Source organism: Mustelus asterias, chromosome 1, assembly GCF_964213995.1.
Source record: "Mustelus asterias chromosome 1, sMusAst1.hap1.1, whole genome shotgun sequence".
In the NCBI taxonomy this organism is placed as follows: domain Eukaryota; kingdom Metazoa; phylum Chordata; class Chondrichthyes; order Carcharhiniformes; family Triakidae; genus Mustelus; species Mustelus asterias.
This window is the reverse complement of record NC_135801.1, coordinates 40712353-40730233: the sequence shown is the minus strand read 5'-3', so window position 1 is coordinate 40730233 and position 17881 is coordinate 40712353. Positions and strand designations below refer to the sequence as shown.

Genomic DNA, 17881 nt, shown 5'->3' with positions numbered 1-17881 from the left:
AGCAAAAGACAAGGTTGAATCTATTTTAATGGATGTGATAATTGGACACTTGGATAATAATGATCTGATTTGATTGCATGTAGTCAACATAGATTTATGAATGAGATGAACCGTATTTGGTGAACCTATTGGAGTTGTGAAGGATGTTACTGACAGAATTGATAAAGGGGATTGGATGTAGTATGCTTGGATTTTCAAAAGGTGTTGATAAAGTTCCCCACAGGAGGTTGGTTAGCAAAATTAAAGCACATGGGATAGCAAAGCATGGGTTGAGGATCAGTTAACAGGCAGAATATAGAGTAGGAATTAACAGGTCATTTTCATATTGGCAGGATGTGAATAGTGGGGTACCACAAGATCAGCATGTGGCTCCAGCTGTTCACAATATATATAAATAATTTGGATGTGGGAACCAAATGTAATATTTTGAAATTTGCAGATAATACAAAGCTACATGGGAATGTGTGTTGTAAGGAAGATGCAAAGTGACTTAAAGACAATTTGGACAGACTTAATGAGTGGGCAAGAACATGGCAGATGGCATAGAAAAATGTGAAGTTATCCAGTTTGGTATGAGGGATAGTTGTGTAGAATATTTCTTAAATGGTAAGAAATTAGAAAATGTAGATGTACAAATTAGAAAATGTAGATGCATTTTGGTAGATCGAACCAGGGCAGGACTTATTCAGTTAATGGTAGGGTGTTGGGGAGAGTTATAGAACAAAGAGATCTAGGGGTACAGCTTCATAGCTCTTTGAAAGTGGAGTCACAAGTGGACAGAGTGGTGAAGAAGGCATTTGGCATGCTTGGTTTCATTGTTTAGAACATTGAATACAGGAGTTGGGATGGCTTGTTGAAATTGTACAAGACATTGGTAAGGCCACACTTGGAATACAGTGTACAGTTCTGGTCACCCTATTATAGAAAGGATATTATTAAACTAGAAGGAGTGCAGAAAAGATTTACTAGGATGCTACCAGGACTTGATGGTCTGAGTTATAAGGAGAGGCTGGATAGACTGGGACTTTTTTCCCTGGAGCGTGGGAGACTTAGGGGTGATCTTATAGAGGTCCATAAAATAATGAGGGGCATAGATCAGCTGGACAATCAACATCTTTTCCCAAAGGTAGGGGAGTCTAAAACTAGAGGGCATAGGTTTAAGATGAGATGGAGGAGATACAAAAGGGTCCAGAGGGGCAATTTTTTCACACAGAGGGTGGTGAGTGTCTGGAACAGGCTGCCAGAGGTGGTAGTAGAGGCGGGTACAATTTTGTCTTTTAAAAAGCATTTAAACAGTTGCATGGGTACAATGGATATAGAGGGATATGGGCCAAATGCAGCAATTGGGACTAGCTTAGTGGTTAAAAAAAAGGGCGGCATGAACAAATTTGGCCGAAGGGCATGTTTCCATGCTGTAAACCTCTATAACTCTATAAAAGGACCTGAGTGTCCTCGTCAATAAAGCATTTAAGGCTAACATGCAGGGCAGAATCAACATGGATTTATGAAAGATAAATCATGATTGACAAACCTGTTGGTGGTTTTTGAGGATGTTACTTGTAGCTTAGATAAAGGAGAACCAGTGGATGTGGTGTATTTGGCTTTCGATTAGATCCCACACAGGAGGTTAGTAAACAGAATTAGGGCACATGGTGTCGGGGGTAATATGCTGCTATGGATTGAGAATTGATTTTTAAAAATTTGTTCATGGGATGTGGGAGTGATTGGTTGGACCAGTATTTATTGGAATATAACATGAGTAAGTGTGAACTTGTCCACTTTGGTAGAAAAAACAGAAAGGCAGAATATTTCTTAAATTATGAGAATTTGGGAGTTTTGATGCCCAAAGGGACCAGAGTGCCCTTGTTCATGAGTCACTAAAAGCTAACATGCTGATACAGCAGGCAATTAAGAAGGCAAATAGTATGTAGATCTTTATTGCAAGGGAATTTGAGTACAGGAGTAAAGATGTCTTGCTGCAATTGTATAGAGCCTTGAGACTGCACCGGGAGTATTGTGTACAGTTTTGGTCTGCTTATCTGAGGAAGAATTTATTTGAAAGAATGAGAGATGATCTCATTGAAACTTATAATATTCTTGCAGGGCGTGACGGGGTGAATGCGGATAGTATGTTTCCCCTGGTTGGCGAGTCTAGACATGATGTGGAGATGTCTGCGTTGGACTGGGGTAAACACAGTAAGAAGTTTTAACCTGCTGGTGAGTCTAGAAGCAGGGGACACAGTCTCAGAATAAGGGGTAGGCCATTTAAGATTGGGATGAGGAGGAATTTCTTCGCTCAGACAGTAGCAAATCTTTAGAATTCTCTACTCCAGATGGCTATGGAAGCTCAATCATTGAACATGTTCAAGACAGAAATCAATAGAGTTCTGGATACTCATGTCATCAAGGAATATGGAGTATCATCCATAATCTTTTTGAATGGCAGAGAGGCTCGATGGGCTGAATGAGCTACTCCTACCCCTTACTCCTGCTCCTATTAGCAAGAAATAAATTCTGGAATTGGAGATTTCATGGTAAAACCTAGCTTTATTGTTTTTCTTCAGTGCCAGAAATATACTTGAAAATATGTACATTATTGAAATTCAACTTCTGATCATTTTAAAGTAGAATTGGATATACAAATTTGTTTCTATCAAGAGATCTAAATACCAATGACTTCAAGGTAATTAAATTAAAAATGTCATTAAGCTAACTCCCAAACGAGTTATAATTGAATCATTAAGCTTGTGGAACCTCGCACTCACTTGGACAGTTGTGGAAAAATTAATGAGTTGTGTAATGAATGGGAAATCCCAGATCAATGGAACTAAGTATCATTGGAGACTAGTACATTTTCTTCCTGATCTTCAAGGTTAAGTGGAATGTGAGCTTCTTTTTCACGTATTTGTGTTTCTTCACTATCCCCCTGATAAGAAAAAGATGATTAAAATAAATTACTTTACTTCTAAAAATAATGAAACTGCAGAATCAAAAGAGTAATGTAATGTGGTACTCAAACACAGGTATAATATTTCTGTTCACTTCCATTCACATCTTTACAAAATGGTTTGTTGAAGAACAACGAAGTGTAGACCATCAAAGAATCCGTAGCACTTAGCTTATCAACAAAATTAACAGGACAAGGGTGTAGGTTCAAAGTAAAATTCTTTTTGGTTTTTGCTAAATTTAGATTTTTGTTTTCCATTACTCTCAGGCTTTTAACAAACTTTAGTTGCATATTGATGTCCAGAAATAGACTTTAACATTTAGCAAGTAGTCAATGAGTATTTTCAATAAGAGTTTGGAAGACAGACAGTTGCTACTTCATTCATTGCCTCAACAGGAACTGTTCTTACACAAGTATATAACTTTGTTATTCAAATGCTGTTACTTTAAAATTATTTATCTTTCACACAATACACAGAAGCAGCTTCCTCTTCTCCTCATAAAACTGAATCTTATTAGGTTTAGTTCCATGGGTACCTTCTGGCACGGTAGCACAGTGGTTAGCACTGCTGCTTCACAGCTCCAGGGTCCCGGGTTCGATTCCCGGCTCGGTCACTGTCTGTGTGGAGTTTGCACATTCTCCTCGTGTCTGCGTGGGTTTCCTCCGGGTGCTCCGGTTTCCTCCCACAGTCCAAAGATGTGTGGGTTAGGTTGATTGGCCAGGTTAAAAAATTGCCCCTTAGAGTCCTGGGATGTGTAGGTTAGAGGGATTAGCGGGTAAATATGTGGGGGTAGGGCCTGGGTGGGATTGTGGTCGGTGCAGACTCGATGGGCCGAATGGCCTCCTTCTGCACTGTAGGGTTTCTATGTTTCTATGGTATCACCAGTCAAGTCCTGATTCTTTGGGCTGGATTGAATGTGGCTGTCACAGCCAGAAACATGGCACCAGGCCCACTTAATCACAGTCTTGCATCAGTTACAAAGCCTCCTCCAATTAAGTGGGAGGGCGGCAGGGCCTGAAACGGGATTCCCAGCTGCTGGTGGCAGGATGTCATTTTGGCTTGTTGATAAAGCCAATAGATATCCATTAGCCCACTACAATTTAGTAGTGGCTCAGGGATTAAATGGCAAGGCTACATGGCTTTCTCACATCCTTGGAAGACCGACCACCAGACCCTCTGGGGGTGAGTCCTCACGATGAGGGACTCTGTGCCTGAATGACAAACCTGGCATTGGTCAAGTGGTTGGCTGCAGAAAGCCACCCCTCTGCCCTTCAATTCCCCACCCTCGACATTCCCGTGTCCTCCACCCTGTGATTCACAAACCACCCTCACTTACCTTTGATCTAGGATCCCATGATAATACTGAGCCTCTTGCGGATACATTGGTGCAAGCTGCCACTGCTCCCGCTGGCACTCATAGCATGAAGAGCTGCCGGTCTGTGATTAACTCGTGGAAGTTCTGCTGCCAGGGGCCATAGTCACAGACAGTGGTCAGCTAAATGCCTGAAAGGCACTTGATTCCACTGGACCTTCTCCCACAAAACTGATGGGGGTTCCCCGCCAGTTCTCTGGCTAGTGAGCGAGACCCCCATTGGCCTAACAGAATCATATGGAGAGAAGGTGATTTAATGGTAATGTCAGTGGCTTAGCAATCGAGAGGCCCAGGCTAACATTCTGTAGACACAGTTTCAAATCCTACAATGTGTGATTTGAATTCAATTAATAAATCTGAAATTGAAAGCATCTCAGTAATGATGCCATGAGGCTCATCATTAAAAACCCATCTGACTGACTAATTCCCTTTAGGGAAGGAAATCTGCTTTCCTTTTTTGGTCTGGCCCACACGTGAGTCCACACCCACAGCAATGTGGTTGACACTTAACTGCCCTCTGAAGTGGCCTAGCAAGCCAGTCAGTTGTACAAAACTGCTACAGATGCCAGGTGGGCTGCAGCAGGTGGCTCACCACTACCTTCTTCAGGGGATAATTAGGGATGGGCAACAAATGCTGCCCTTGTCAGCGAAGCTCACATCCCATGAAAGAATAAAAGAAAAGTTAAACTTCATCCAGCTTGTCCTGGACTGGTGACCAGATACATGCAGATCACGGATAAACAATCAAGAGTGGAAACCCTGATTGAATGATGCACACCCAAGTTCAATGATATTAATGCCTTGTGGAACAGCACAACTACTTTTGCTGAGATCAACAAACTCAGCAAAGATCTGTGATACCTCAGGGCTGCACCTCTTAGGGATTATACTTTTCCACATCTCCTATTGGGAAAAGTAAGTTTATTTATTAGAGTCAGATGAGAATATATAGAACATAGAACAGTACAGTACAGGCCCTTCGGCCCCCGATGTTGCACCAAGCTTTGTCCGAAACCAAGATCAAGCTATCCCACTCCCTATCATTCTGGTGTGCTCCATGTGCCTATCCAATAACCACTTGAAAGTTCCTAAAGTGTCCGACTCCACTATCACAGCAGGCAGTCCATTCCACACCCCAACCACTCTCTGTGTAAAGAACCTACCTCGGACATCCCTCCTATATCTCCCATCATGAACCTTATAGTTATGCCCCCTAGTAACAGCTACATCCACCCGAGGAAATAGTTTCTGAACGTCCACTCTATCTATCCCCCTCATCATCTTATAAACCTCTATTAAGTCGCCTCTCATCCTCCTCCGCTCTAAAGAGAAAAGCCCTAGCTCCCTCAACCTTTCCTCCAAACCAGGCAGCATCCTGGTAAATCTCCTCTGCACACTCTCCAATGCCTCCACATCCTTTTTATAGTGAGGTGACCAGAACTGCACACAATATCCCAAATGTGGTCTCACCAAGGTCTTGTACAGTTGCAGCATAACCCCACAGCTCTTAAACTCAAACCCCCTGTTAATAAACGCTAACACACTATAGGCCTTCTTCACGGCTCTATCCACTTGAGTGGCAACCTTCAGAGATCTGTGGATATGAACCCCAAGATCTCTCTGTTCCTCCACATTCCTCAGAACCCTGCCGTTGACCCTGTAATCCGCATTCAAATTTGTCCTACCAAAATGAATCACCTCGCACTTATCAGGGTTAAACTCCATCTGCCATTTTTCGCCCAGCTCTGCATCCTATCAATGTCTCTTTGCAGCCTACAACAGCCCTCCACCAACCTTGGTGTCATCAGCAAATTTACTGACCCACCCTTCAGCCCCCTCCTCCAAGTCATTGATAAAAATCACAAATAGCAGAGGACCCAGCACTGATCCCTGTGCGCCGCTGGTAACTGGTCTCCAGTCTGAAAATTTTCCATCCACCACCACCAACACCACCCTCTGTCTTCTATGAGATAGCCAGTTACTTATCCAATTGGCAAAATTTCCCTCTATCCCACACCTCCTTACTTTCTTCATGAGCCGACCATGGGGAACCTTATCAAACGCCTTACTAAAATTCATGTATACGACATCAACTGCTCTACCTTCATCTACCTGCCAAGGACTTCTCATGCCCCCTCCTAGCTCTCCTAAGCCCTTTTTTGAGCTCATTCCTTGCTACCTTGTAACCCTCAAGCGACCCAACTGAACCTTGTTTTCTCATCCTTACATACACTTCCTTTTTCCTCCTTGACAAGACATTCAACCTCTTTTGTGAACCATGGTTCCCTCACTCGGCCATTTCCTCCTTGCCCGACAGGGACATGCCTATCAAGGACACGCAGTATTTGTTCCTTGCACAAGCTCCACTTTTCATTTGTGCCTTTCCCTGACAGTTTCTGATCCCATCTTATGTTCCCTAATTCTTGCCTAATTGCATCATAATTACCCCTCCCCCAATTATAAACCTTGCCCTGCCATATGGCCCTATCCCTCTCCATTGCAATAATGAAAGACACCGAATTGTGGTCACTATCTCCAAAGTGCTCTCCCACAAACAAAACTAACACTTGGTCCGGTTCATTACCCAGTACCAAGTCCAATGTGGCCCACCTCTTGTTAGCCTATCCACATATTGTTTCAGGAAACCCTCCTGCACACACTACAAAAACTGCCCCATCTGAACTACTCAACCTATAAAGGTTCCAATCAATATTTGGAAAGTTAAAGTCTCCCATGACAACTACCCTGTGACCTCCACACCTATCCATAAACTGCTTTGCAATTTCTTCCTCCACATCTCTATTACCATTTGGGGGCCTGTAGAAAACTCCTAACAACGTGACCGCTCCTTTCCTATTTCTAACTTCAGCCCATATTACCTCAGTAGGCAGATCCCCCTCGAACTGCAGCCGTTAAACTATCCTTGATTAACAATGCTGCTCCTCCTCCTCTTTTACCACCTTCCCTATTCTTACTGAAACATCTATACCCCAAAACTTCCAACAACCATTCCTGTCCCTGTTCTAACCATGTCTCCATAATGGCCACAACATCGTAGTCCCAAGTACCAATCCACGCTCCAAGTTCACCTACCTTATTCCGGATGCTCCTTGCATTGAAGTAGACACACTTCAACCCACCTTCCTGTCTGCCGGTACACTCCTGTGACCTTGATACCCTCCTCAGTACCTCACTACACTCAACACTGGCTTCTGGACTACAGCTCGTTTTCTCATCCCCTGACAAATTAGTTTAAACCCCCCCGAAGAGCCGTAACAAATTTCTGAATGTTTTTTTCTACTGGCATAAATGGCATTTGTTTTGTGGAACATAGTGTTGTTGTGCTTGATGATATATTGGAGAAGTAATTTTATATTCTCCAAATCAATCTGAAATGTGCTTTGTATATCGTATGTTCAATCCATGAGCTTTCCCTTTTATGTCACCAGTCTTTCATTTGTTCCTGGACTTTGGCCTACAAATACCAGTAGAATTCAAAAGAAGATTAGTCATTTTTCTATAATTTGAAATAATCGAACTGTATCATGGCTCCAATCAGGTTGGGATAATCCCACAATTACTAACGCGGTTTGAAAAGGAACCCAAGTCATAGAAAATTTACAGTGACTTATTTTAGAAGACTGATACTAAAATGACACTTTGGATTCAGCATTAAAGATTTCTATTTCAGCAGAGCTGGCCCATTTAACGCTACTGATCAGCTTCACTAAAGCAAGAATTATCAAAAATCATTTTCCCTCTGATTTGTATTTCACACTTGGTGATTTCTTCTTCGCCTGAATTTTAGCGCAAAATTAAAATGAAGCAATTATGATATGCCATTTATTAAAAATGCATTTCAAGATTAGGGGTGTGATCTTACCGGCCGTTAATGCTATGCTTGCGCTGCAGTGAGGTCAGAGAATTTGGCATCCAGACAAATCTCTGTTCACTGCAGCAGGAAGGGATAATCCCACTGGTGTGAATGGCCATAACATTCTGGCCGAGCACTTTCCCAATAAATGTTACTGATTTTGGAACTGGTGGGACAGCTGGGAAGATTTTCAAGCTAGAACTCTACACAACCTTGTTATCACAACCAATGTGAAATAGGTAATGCAATAATAGTGAAGTATATTGGGTACATCTACTTCAGTATTTTTGGAAGCTGCAGATGGATTATACGTGATGATAAGGCCAAATTGCTTTTCAGCATATTGTCCACGTATTTATTCAAATTAGGAGCAATTTTACAAAATTGTGCACTTGTCAGGAGGCCAGGAGTAAATATTGGGGATTCAGGCACAAATCTCCTGAGATGCTTTGACCTCGGATCATGCAGCATTTTTTGACAAGGAACTGAGTGGGCAATCCATTTCCAGCTGTATCTATATGCAATTAAAATATCAATACCAGAAGCAAATACCAGATATCAACACCAGAAGATTTTTTTTACACAGAGGGTGGTGGGTGCCTGGAACTTGTTGCCAGGGGAGGTAGTGGAAGCGGAGACGGTAGTGACTTTTTAATACATGAATAGGATGGGAATAGAGGGATATGATCCCCGGAAAGGTAGGGGGTTTTAGTTAAGTCAGGCAGCATGGTCGGTGCAGGCTTGGAGGGCCGAAGAGTCTGTTCCTGTGCTGTAATTTTCTTTGTTCAAAGAAACATACCAATTGTCTTATTGTTCTACTACCCCTCCCCCATTTCCCTTGTCTCCTCTCTCCCTCAGTCGAGCTGTGATAATATAATTTACTTGCTACTGGTCAGTTAAAGCAGTCAAGTTCTTTTACTGTTTCAGTCATAATCATAGTCATGGATTTATGGTGACTAAATAAGCCAAATTCCATTTTTATTTTTTTTAAATTCTGGGACTTTTGCCACAGTGTTTGGAATCAAGTTCTGAAATTCCATCCATTTTCCCATCAGTCATAAATCAGCGGCTAAGCAAGTAAATTCACATATTAGTAACAGTAAAATATGTACCTGAATTTTATAAATTGTTTCAGTTCCACCCTCACAAAATGGACTCACTGCAGCCTTTTTACTCCATACACATGCTCCACGTCCTCTAAACCTCTTCAGGGGCCATGCCAGAAAAGCTCTTCCAAGAGTTTTCTGGTCAAGTACAGCTGAAGGTGGTTGCCTAACAATTTAAAGAATGAGTTAGTATTTTTTCAACAGGGGGGTTGGGGGATGGTGGTGGGGGGGGGGGGGCGCTTTCCCAAGGTCAATAAAATATCTTAATTGGTTGAACTGGCTATCTATCTCTGATTGGGAGGAGATCACTCTGCTCCCATCCCATTCACTGGGAATAACCTGTGGTGATGGTATGATGTCTGGATCCCCTCCTGTCATCTTCTGCTATTTTATGTGGTTTTCCACCTCCCGGTCTGACTCCAGAAAGCTGGTTAAATTCAGCCCATAAAGTCTGTGAACTCAACCAATTCTTGCTGGCGAGGTTAAATGCTGCTTTAATCGGGCAGATGCCAGTGTTAGAGATGGAATTTTGAGTCCAGTGCATCATGGATGTAACAAGGAAAATTTGCATTTGAGCTTGGTTCTCATAGATAATTAAGCCCCATAATGCAAAATCAGTGGAACCTCTGTGGATCAATGACAACAATGGAGATAAATTGGAAACTTGTGCAAAATTAAGTATGAAACACACACCTGAACACGTCAACCTAAGCCAGCTTGGCGACTACCACATTCAGGCACTAGACATGGTGCATGGAATTCTGGGGGAAAACTAGTCTCTGCTGCGAGTACTACACACTACATAGCAAATTGGCACCCTGTTATACACTGTCCCTGTTTTCATTTTCCGTTGACATGTAAATGCATTGCCAAGATTTTCGAACTTCAAGCCAAATTTGAAATGAAAGTGAGATTAGAAATCAAGTCTCCAAAAAGAGTTTGAAATATTGTTCTGTAAAGTCTAATGGAAAGACGATCAAAAGCGGTGAAGAGTTGGTTGCCAATCCATTACGGGCCCATTTCATGCTCATAACATAAACCAATTTCATCCCTCTAACTTTTTGCCAAAACAAACGGGTGGGAAGTAAGATTTGATGTTGAAATGGGGATAAATTCCAAAAGCAGATAATCAATGATTTCCTCTGGGGTATTCAGAAACAAAGGTGAAACTCTTAATTCTCAAGTCGTATCAAAACCAGATAAGTTTATAGAAGTGTGTAGATTAATTCATGCAGTTTCCATAACATAATGGTACAATTGATGAATATATTTGACCCTGTCAAATGACAGAACCTCACTGACATCAATAAAATTATACATCTTCCCAAGTAACTGGCTGGAACTCAGACCCCACAATGTTGAGAATAATGAAACCCAAAAAACCATTTTGGCAAAACCTGTGGATCTGGTTTTAAGATATCCTCATCCAAGTTACTGGACACTTTTATGTTGTGCCCAAATACATACCATGGATTTTGATATCGATGAGTCAATTTGTCTTGAGCCTGCTGCCGGAATTCTCCTTGCTAAAAATGAAAAACAAGAAGAAAATTGATGAAGGATGAGCTAATACTGGCTATGTTTCAAACTTACTGGAGTTATATCTAACTCTCCAAGATGAAACAGCCGAGTGAACCTGAGAATATTTCCATTCAGTCAGAAATAAAAGTTATCTATAATATATGATGGAAGTCATATTTGGATTTTTTGGATGGTGGGATTTCCTGAAATGCCACCCAAAGAGTCAGTGAGGAACTCTGACTTGACCGCCCTCTGGCCATTTGCTGCTCCAAGGAGCATTAATTGGCTGGAAATGGGGGGGCCCCGATTCTCCCATCCCGACGCATACATTTTTTGACGCGTCGGGATAGGAGAATTGTGTGTCAGCCATTTTGCGGGATTCGCGCATGCATTCCCAACGCATGCGCGTCTCCCACCGCCAAAGGGCAGGCACAGTCAGGACTGCGCTGGAAACTGGCAGGAAGCGAGGCAAGTCATTTAAATCTGTTTTTTATGTATTTTAAATGTAATTAATCAGGGCTGACATGGAATTCTGCAGGCCCGAAAGCATCTCCCACCCTGCCAGGAGTATTTCACTCTGGTGGGTTTTAGAGTAGTTCCCCACTTACGGGGAATTAGCGGGAGACCCTGCTGGAGTGAAGAGGGTCAATGGGGGCCCCCCCAGGGGGGTCAGAGAATGGTTCTCCCTGGGCATGGGGACCCTGGCAGTGCCAGCCTGTCCCTCCGGCACTGCCCAAGGGGAAAAGTGCCCATGCCCAGGGGCACCTTGGCACTGCCCATCGGGCATCAGGCAGTGCCAAGGGGGCGGCAGGGCCTAAGGGGTGGGGCCCAGGGAGGGCAAGGGGTGGGGCCTGGGGGGCTTAAGGGAGCAGTGCCACAAGGGCAGGACCTTGGGGCTGGGTTTGGGGGAAGGGAAGGGGCGAGGCGTATTGTGGGAGATGCTAAGGGAGCGGGGCCCATAATGGGCGAGGATAAGGGGCGATCGGTCGGGGCGGGGGGGTCCCGCTGCCACTCTGCATTGGGATTGGTCAGGGCTGAAGGGAGGCCAGTGATTGGAGCGGGCTGGGGATGGTGGCCTGCCGAGGGGGTGGGGGTCTGCTGGGGTGCGGGGTGTGAGGGGATCGCCACTGCTGGGTGGGAGGGCTGGAAACCAGGGCGCTCTGGGATGGGGTGGGGGAGGGGGGGGGGGGTCGGTTTTGGCCTGGGAATGCTTGTGTGGCCGAGATCAGGCTGTGGGAGTGTCGCAAAGAGCAGCACTGCGGGGGTCCTGGGCTGGCCAGTGGTCGAGCTGGCCAACAAACTGCAGTGACAGTTCGAGGCCACTGCGCATGCGCAGAAGCCTGGAACTGTCAGACTCTGGTGTGAATAGGCCCCGCTCCCCCGAGCTTTTAATGAGATTCACGATTGTGACCCCTTCATTGCAGAGCGTGGGAGATTCAAGTCTGAACTCCCACTGAAAAAACAATCGTGATTTGCATCAGTTTATTCGCTAATTCAGCACTTCAAATTTTTTTGGGAGAATCAGGCCTGGTATTTCCGTGCTCCCCATGCAAAAGGAAGTCCTGCCTTAGAGAGCTGCCGGCCTAGTGCAAATGGTGGCCACTGCTGGGACAGGGGCCCTGAAGAGCTAATGCAGTATGGGATTCAAGCAAGTCCAGGATATTAGTGGAGCCTGACTGGCAGGCCCTAGCAAGGGGAATGAGGCAGGTTGAGGGAGTACCAGGAAGGGAGAGTCAAAGGTGGAGTATTACATTTTGGTCGCCTGTTCAGATACACACAGAGAATTTAGCTTGGCCGATGCACTTAACCAGCACGTTTTTCAACTGTGGGAGGAAACTGGAGCACCCAGAGAAAATCCACACACTCACGGGGAGAACATGCAGGCTCTGCACAGACACTGACCCATGCCAGGAATCGAACTTAGGTACCTGTGAGGCAGCACTGCTAACCAATGTGCCACCCACACTTAAGGTGTGTCCTTAGGTGATGAATCAGCAGTCTGTGAAGCCTGTAACATTTAAGGTACAGGATATTCCAATGCTTGCTACATTGATTCTTGCATAGTAAAAAGAGTGGGACCATTTGGGATGTTTTGATAGGTCTACGGAGCAGTTCACGGGTCAGTGAACAGCTCTTCTTCAGGCAGTAATTTTCAGAAGAGTCGGGAGCAGGAGGAACAACTGCCATGCAGCCAAAGTGTTACTCTTGACTCAGAGGAGCTATGAAGAGGGCTGAGGAAAGACCTGGTAATTGAAGAAAGCTCAGGAGAAGCTCCAGTAATTGAACAGAAGATCTGAGGAGGCAGCCAATGGTTGGTGACTTCCTAACATTTGGAGAAGTGGTGTTCTGTTTTGCATGGTCATAGATCTGGAAGTGTGCTTGTAAGCTAGAGTTTGAGTGTATTCAGGAATCCAAGGAGAAGGAAACTCAGAAAGCAACATTGAAACCTTGTGAGCTGGACCATTGTTAAAACTATCTGAGTGGGAGAGGCTTTTGGAGAGAATTCCAAGAAGAGATTTTTGAAGATGAAGTGGGGAATCTCTCATGACAAGATTGTTTGACTTGGTGTTACTGATGTCTGGGTGGGTTCTTGATAAATCTATGGACTCTGTTTTGGTTTCATCTGTCATTTACTCTGTAGTATGGCATGTTTGACCATTGTCCATCTGTTAAATCACATGTACCTCATATTTATCCTGAATGGTAGAGTATAAGATTCATATTGTAAATTGTTTTAGTTTTCTGAACTCGTATAGTAAAGTTTGTCTTTCGTTGATCAAAGCCTAAGGGATATTATGGGTTTATTCCAAAAGCATGCGTCTTGAATCTCAACTTTTATCTACTTCAAACAAAATGTAATTGGTCCCTAACTGGATCTCCCTCCCTATATCCCGGAGTCTGGCCAAGGATCATAACAAACCTTACTGGCAATAAACTCTGGATTGTTACCTAAGCCATGTGTAAATTGGCATAAGGACAAACAGATTAGAAGGTTAAATGCATAGCTGAAAAGCTGTTGTGGAAACCAGGAGTTTTATTAGTTGGAAACTGGTACCAGTACTAGAAAAAACAGGGAGCTGGGACGGGCTCCACCTAAACTAGGCTGAGTTCAGTGTTCTGGGCAATTGAATAATGACAACAGTGGATAGGGTTTTAAACTAATGAAAGGGTGAAGGTGGGAGAATTCAGGAATTCAAAAGCATTAAGAGAAATATCAAGGCTGCAAACCTGGAGTACCAATTTTCAGCAGAGCAGTTCAGGAAAGGAGAAAGAGTTTAACAAAGTTAATGGGGTGTTAATGACTAAACTGACAACAGGGAAAAATGAAAAAAAAACCAAGAAGCACTATATTTAAATGCATAAAACATTCACAACAGAACAGATAAATTAATAAACAGATTAATATTTAATTGTGACTACAGAGAGGTGGATGCAGTGACAAAGGTTGGAATTAAGTATTGCAAGACAGTTAACACGAAGTGATAGGCAAAATGTGAAAATTGAGGGGTTCAAGGGTAATGGATTGCCCTGATAAAAAAAAACAAAGAGAAAAAGGGTCATGGATCAGAAAATCAAGGTGTAGAATTAATTTTGGTGAAGTTAGGAAATGGCAATGGGCAGAAAACATTGCTGTGAGTCGAGTATAGGCCCAGACCACAGACTCTGTGTGGGGCAGAGTGTAAATCAGGAAATTAGAAGCACATATCATAAGGATAATAAAGTAATCATGGGAATTCAATCTTCACATAGATTGGACAAAACAAATTTTCGCTAATAGTGCAGAGGGCATGTTTGTGAAATACTTAAAACATTGTTTTCTAGATAAGTATGTCCAGAAACCAACTGGGAGATAGAAGATCTAAAATGGCCTATCATGAAATAAGAAAGGGTTAATTGATAAACTTGTAGTAAAGGAGCATCTGGGGAAGTGCAATCATAATATGTTTGAATCTTATATTGCATTTGAAAGTGATTTAGTTCAAGTTCAAAACCAGGTCCTAAATCTGAATGTAGAAAACTACACAGGTATGAGGGGCAGGTTGGCTAAAGTAGATTGAGGAACTAGATTAGAAATGGGAAGGTAGATAGATGATTGCAAACAGTTGAAGAACAAATTCATAACATTATTTGTTCTGTTAAGGAATAAAACTGCATGAGAAAAGTGATCTAACTGTCGCTAAGATGAGAAGTTAATGAAAGTGTTGGGTTAAAGGAAGAGGCTTATAATGATGCTAAAAAGAGAAGGAAGGCCAAGCACTGGAAGGATTTTAGAAAGGGGCGAGGAAGGTGGAGATAATTGCGGCGATAGCTCAGCATTTAAAATTGCCAGAAACACAATTGGAACCATTGGAAATGGCTAGAATTCAATTACAAATAAAACTGCTTGAATTAGAAGCAAAACAAAAAGAGGGAGTAGCAAAAGCAAGAGAAAGGGAAGCAGTTGCAGCGGAACAAAGAGCAAAAGAATTAAAGCAGCTTGAACATGAAAAGGAAATGAAAGCGTTTGAATTGTGATTAAAAGCATTAGAAAAAGAAAGAAAAGCCCTGGTGGGAACAAAAAGAGAGACAGGAAAGGGAAAAAGAAAGAGAATTTGAACTTCAGAAACTGGCAATGAAAAGTTAATGTCAATTTAAAATGATGGAGGTAAAGGGAAAAGTTGAGAGAAGTGATGAGGACAGTGATGAAGAGCAAAACATCATAGTAAAAGGCCTGGTGAGCATCTATTTAAATATGTTCAAGCATTGCCACGGTTTGATGAGAAGGATGTAGAAGCTTTTTTCATTTTATTTGAGAAAGTAACTAAACAAATGAAATGGCCACAGACTATGTGTGTATTGTTGATTCAAACAAAGTTGGTAGGCAGAGCGAGTGAGGTGTTTGCATCACTATCAGAGGAGATATCTGGGGATTATAATGAGGTGAAAAAAGCTATCTTAAGTGCATATGAACTAGTGCCAGAGGCCTACAGACAATGGTTTAGAAATCTAAGCAAAGAACCTGGTCAAATGTGCAGAGAATTTGAAAGGATCAAACAAAGTAATTTTGATAGGTGGATAGGGCTTTGAAAATAGAGCAGACATATGACACTCTTAGAGAAACAGTTATTTTGGAAGAGTTTAAAAATTCACTTCCCAAAGCAGGGAGAACCCGTGAAAGAGCAGAGGGTTAAAACTGTGAGGTTAGCAGCAGAAATGGCAGATGATTATGAATTAGTTCATAAGTCAAAGTTTGGTTTCTGACATCAGTTTCAGCCTGTGAGAGGATAGAAACCGGGAAAAAGAGAAATCCTTAGGTGGTAAAGGTAAAGGAGATCTTGTGGGAGATAATAAAGACAATGTACCTCAGGTTAAGAAGGAAACATATAAGGGAGGTGTGACAGTACTGTGCCTTTAAGAAATGAATTTCAATCATGTTTTTCTGCAGGATTTTGTTGGCACGATGTTGTCTCCAGCCAACATCCTTTAATTGTTACTGAAGCAACCTAATGGACATCATGCTGATTTTAATCTGAACTAATTAATGCAGGCTCCTGTGGTTTTTAATGCCCCTTGGAATTGCTGAGTGGAGCTTGATTGAGGATGACTGACAGGTCAGATGATATGCCTGAGGACTGCTTTTGTTTATATAGAGCATTCCAAAATTTTAGTTTTGTTTCAGTTGCTGCCAGGATCTAGTGGGAGAAGGCAGTGTCTTACTATCTCTCTCTTTCTCCAGAGGCTTTGTGAAAGTTCTGAGACTGGGGAGCCTCAGAGAATTGATCCAACATTCAAAGGACCAATTCACAGCAGGTGTTAAAAATCTGTAAATCCAGCATCACGTGAGCATACCTGTTTCTGTGCCAAGTCTGAAGAAGGACATATACCTATGGGATGGTGTTTGACTTGGAACAACATAGATACGCTGTTAGGAGTTATACTGTGTCATGTTTAAATCTTGTAATTGGTAAAAGTTATGCTAATTCTTTTAGTTATATTTTAACTGTGTTCTTAAATAAACTTTGTTTGATGAAAGCTTCCTAGTGAGCCATTTGAATCATACCTGGAGTGAAACTACCTTATGCTCATCCATACCAAAATCAAATGCAAAACTTAGGGTCTCGGCTAACTTCATGAAAAACCTTGGAGTTTCTGGCCTGGGTCTTAACAATATACTTTTGTAATTGCAATTTTATGCTTTTATTCATACCATTAATTCCCGACAATTCAGCATGTTCAGGAAAGATTATTAGAAATTTTAAGAGGTCTGGATACCACAATGAGTAAGCACAATGGGGTGAAATTCCTATGAACTTCTCGGCACCCTACTGTAACTTTGTTTAACTATGTAAACATGGTTTCTGCCAAACTTCCACCAATGCTTTGCAGAAGGAAATTAATTTATAACACCTTTTCAGCTTTTAGACCCAAGTTTGATCCAATCTGTACTGGCAGGATGATAGCCTCGTCTTTCTGTCACTTGTGATATTGCTATGTCAAATCTCCATTAAATGGTGAACGAATACAGGTTCACAAACCTATCTATGCATCATAATTCAGGACAAGGTGACAATACCTATTGCAAGACAAAATAATGGCTGGTGTAGGAAATGAGAAGAGAAACTGCTTTGAGATTTAGATTGAGTGCTTCTTGTCTGTAGTCCATCTATACATTCTTAATACTGATGCTAGGTACAAAACAAGGACAAGTGTTCCACAAGTGAACCGCATCAACATCCGGTTTGATGGACCCTAAAATCGATCAACAAATATAAATAAAATAAAGAACTGTTTTAAATAGTTATAAAATGTAGTACCTTGAATTGCATGCCACTTTGGAGATTGGTTTTGTTTAGTTTTGGACTTAAACACCATCCCCAGCCAATCTCTCCTACATAGTGTTGCTTAGGTAGCTGATATGAACCATAAGGTGCAGCACGATATAAATAGTTTAGATTTCCAGTACTTTCAGCTGATACATGTTGACTCTCACCAATGTAATAAGGGAAATCAGAGAATTTTGGTCTGAAATCTCTTGAATCATCTGGTCCTGGAAAAAGTAAAATTGAAGTGTAACAACAAT

General features: G+C 42.3%; 1 protein-coding gene across 1 annotated transcript; it reads right to left on the bottom strand.

Annotated features, from left to right (window-relative positions):
• Positions 1-2573: 2573 nt before the first annotated feature.
• On the bottom strand, positions 2574-17636 carry LOC144493029 (uncharacterized). The gene is made up of 4 exons (XM_078211840.1): positions 17616-17636; positions 10768-10826; positions 9307-9466; positions 2574-2926 (listed from the first exon to the last, which is right to left on the bottom strand). The coding sequence occupies exons 1-4, from the start codon at positions 17625-17627 to the stop codon at positions 2828-2830; spliced, it is 330 nt and encodes a 109-aa protein (XP_078067966.1). The 5' UTR covers positions 17628-17636; the 3' UTR covers positions 2574-2827.
• Positions 17637-17881: the final 245 nt, after the last annotated feature.

Bases quoted from the DNA above. Each gene is read 5' to 3' on its own strand.
- LOC144493029 (XM_078211840.1), bottom strand. The intron at 9,467-10,767 runs GTATGTATTTGG...TTAAATTGTTAG, and splicing joins CATCGATATCAAAATCCATG to GCAACCACCTTCAGCTGTAC. The intron at 2,927-9,306 runs GTACATATTTTA...TTTTCTTATCAG, and splicing joins AAACAATTTATAAAATTCAG to GGGGATAGTGAAGAAACACA.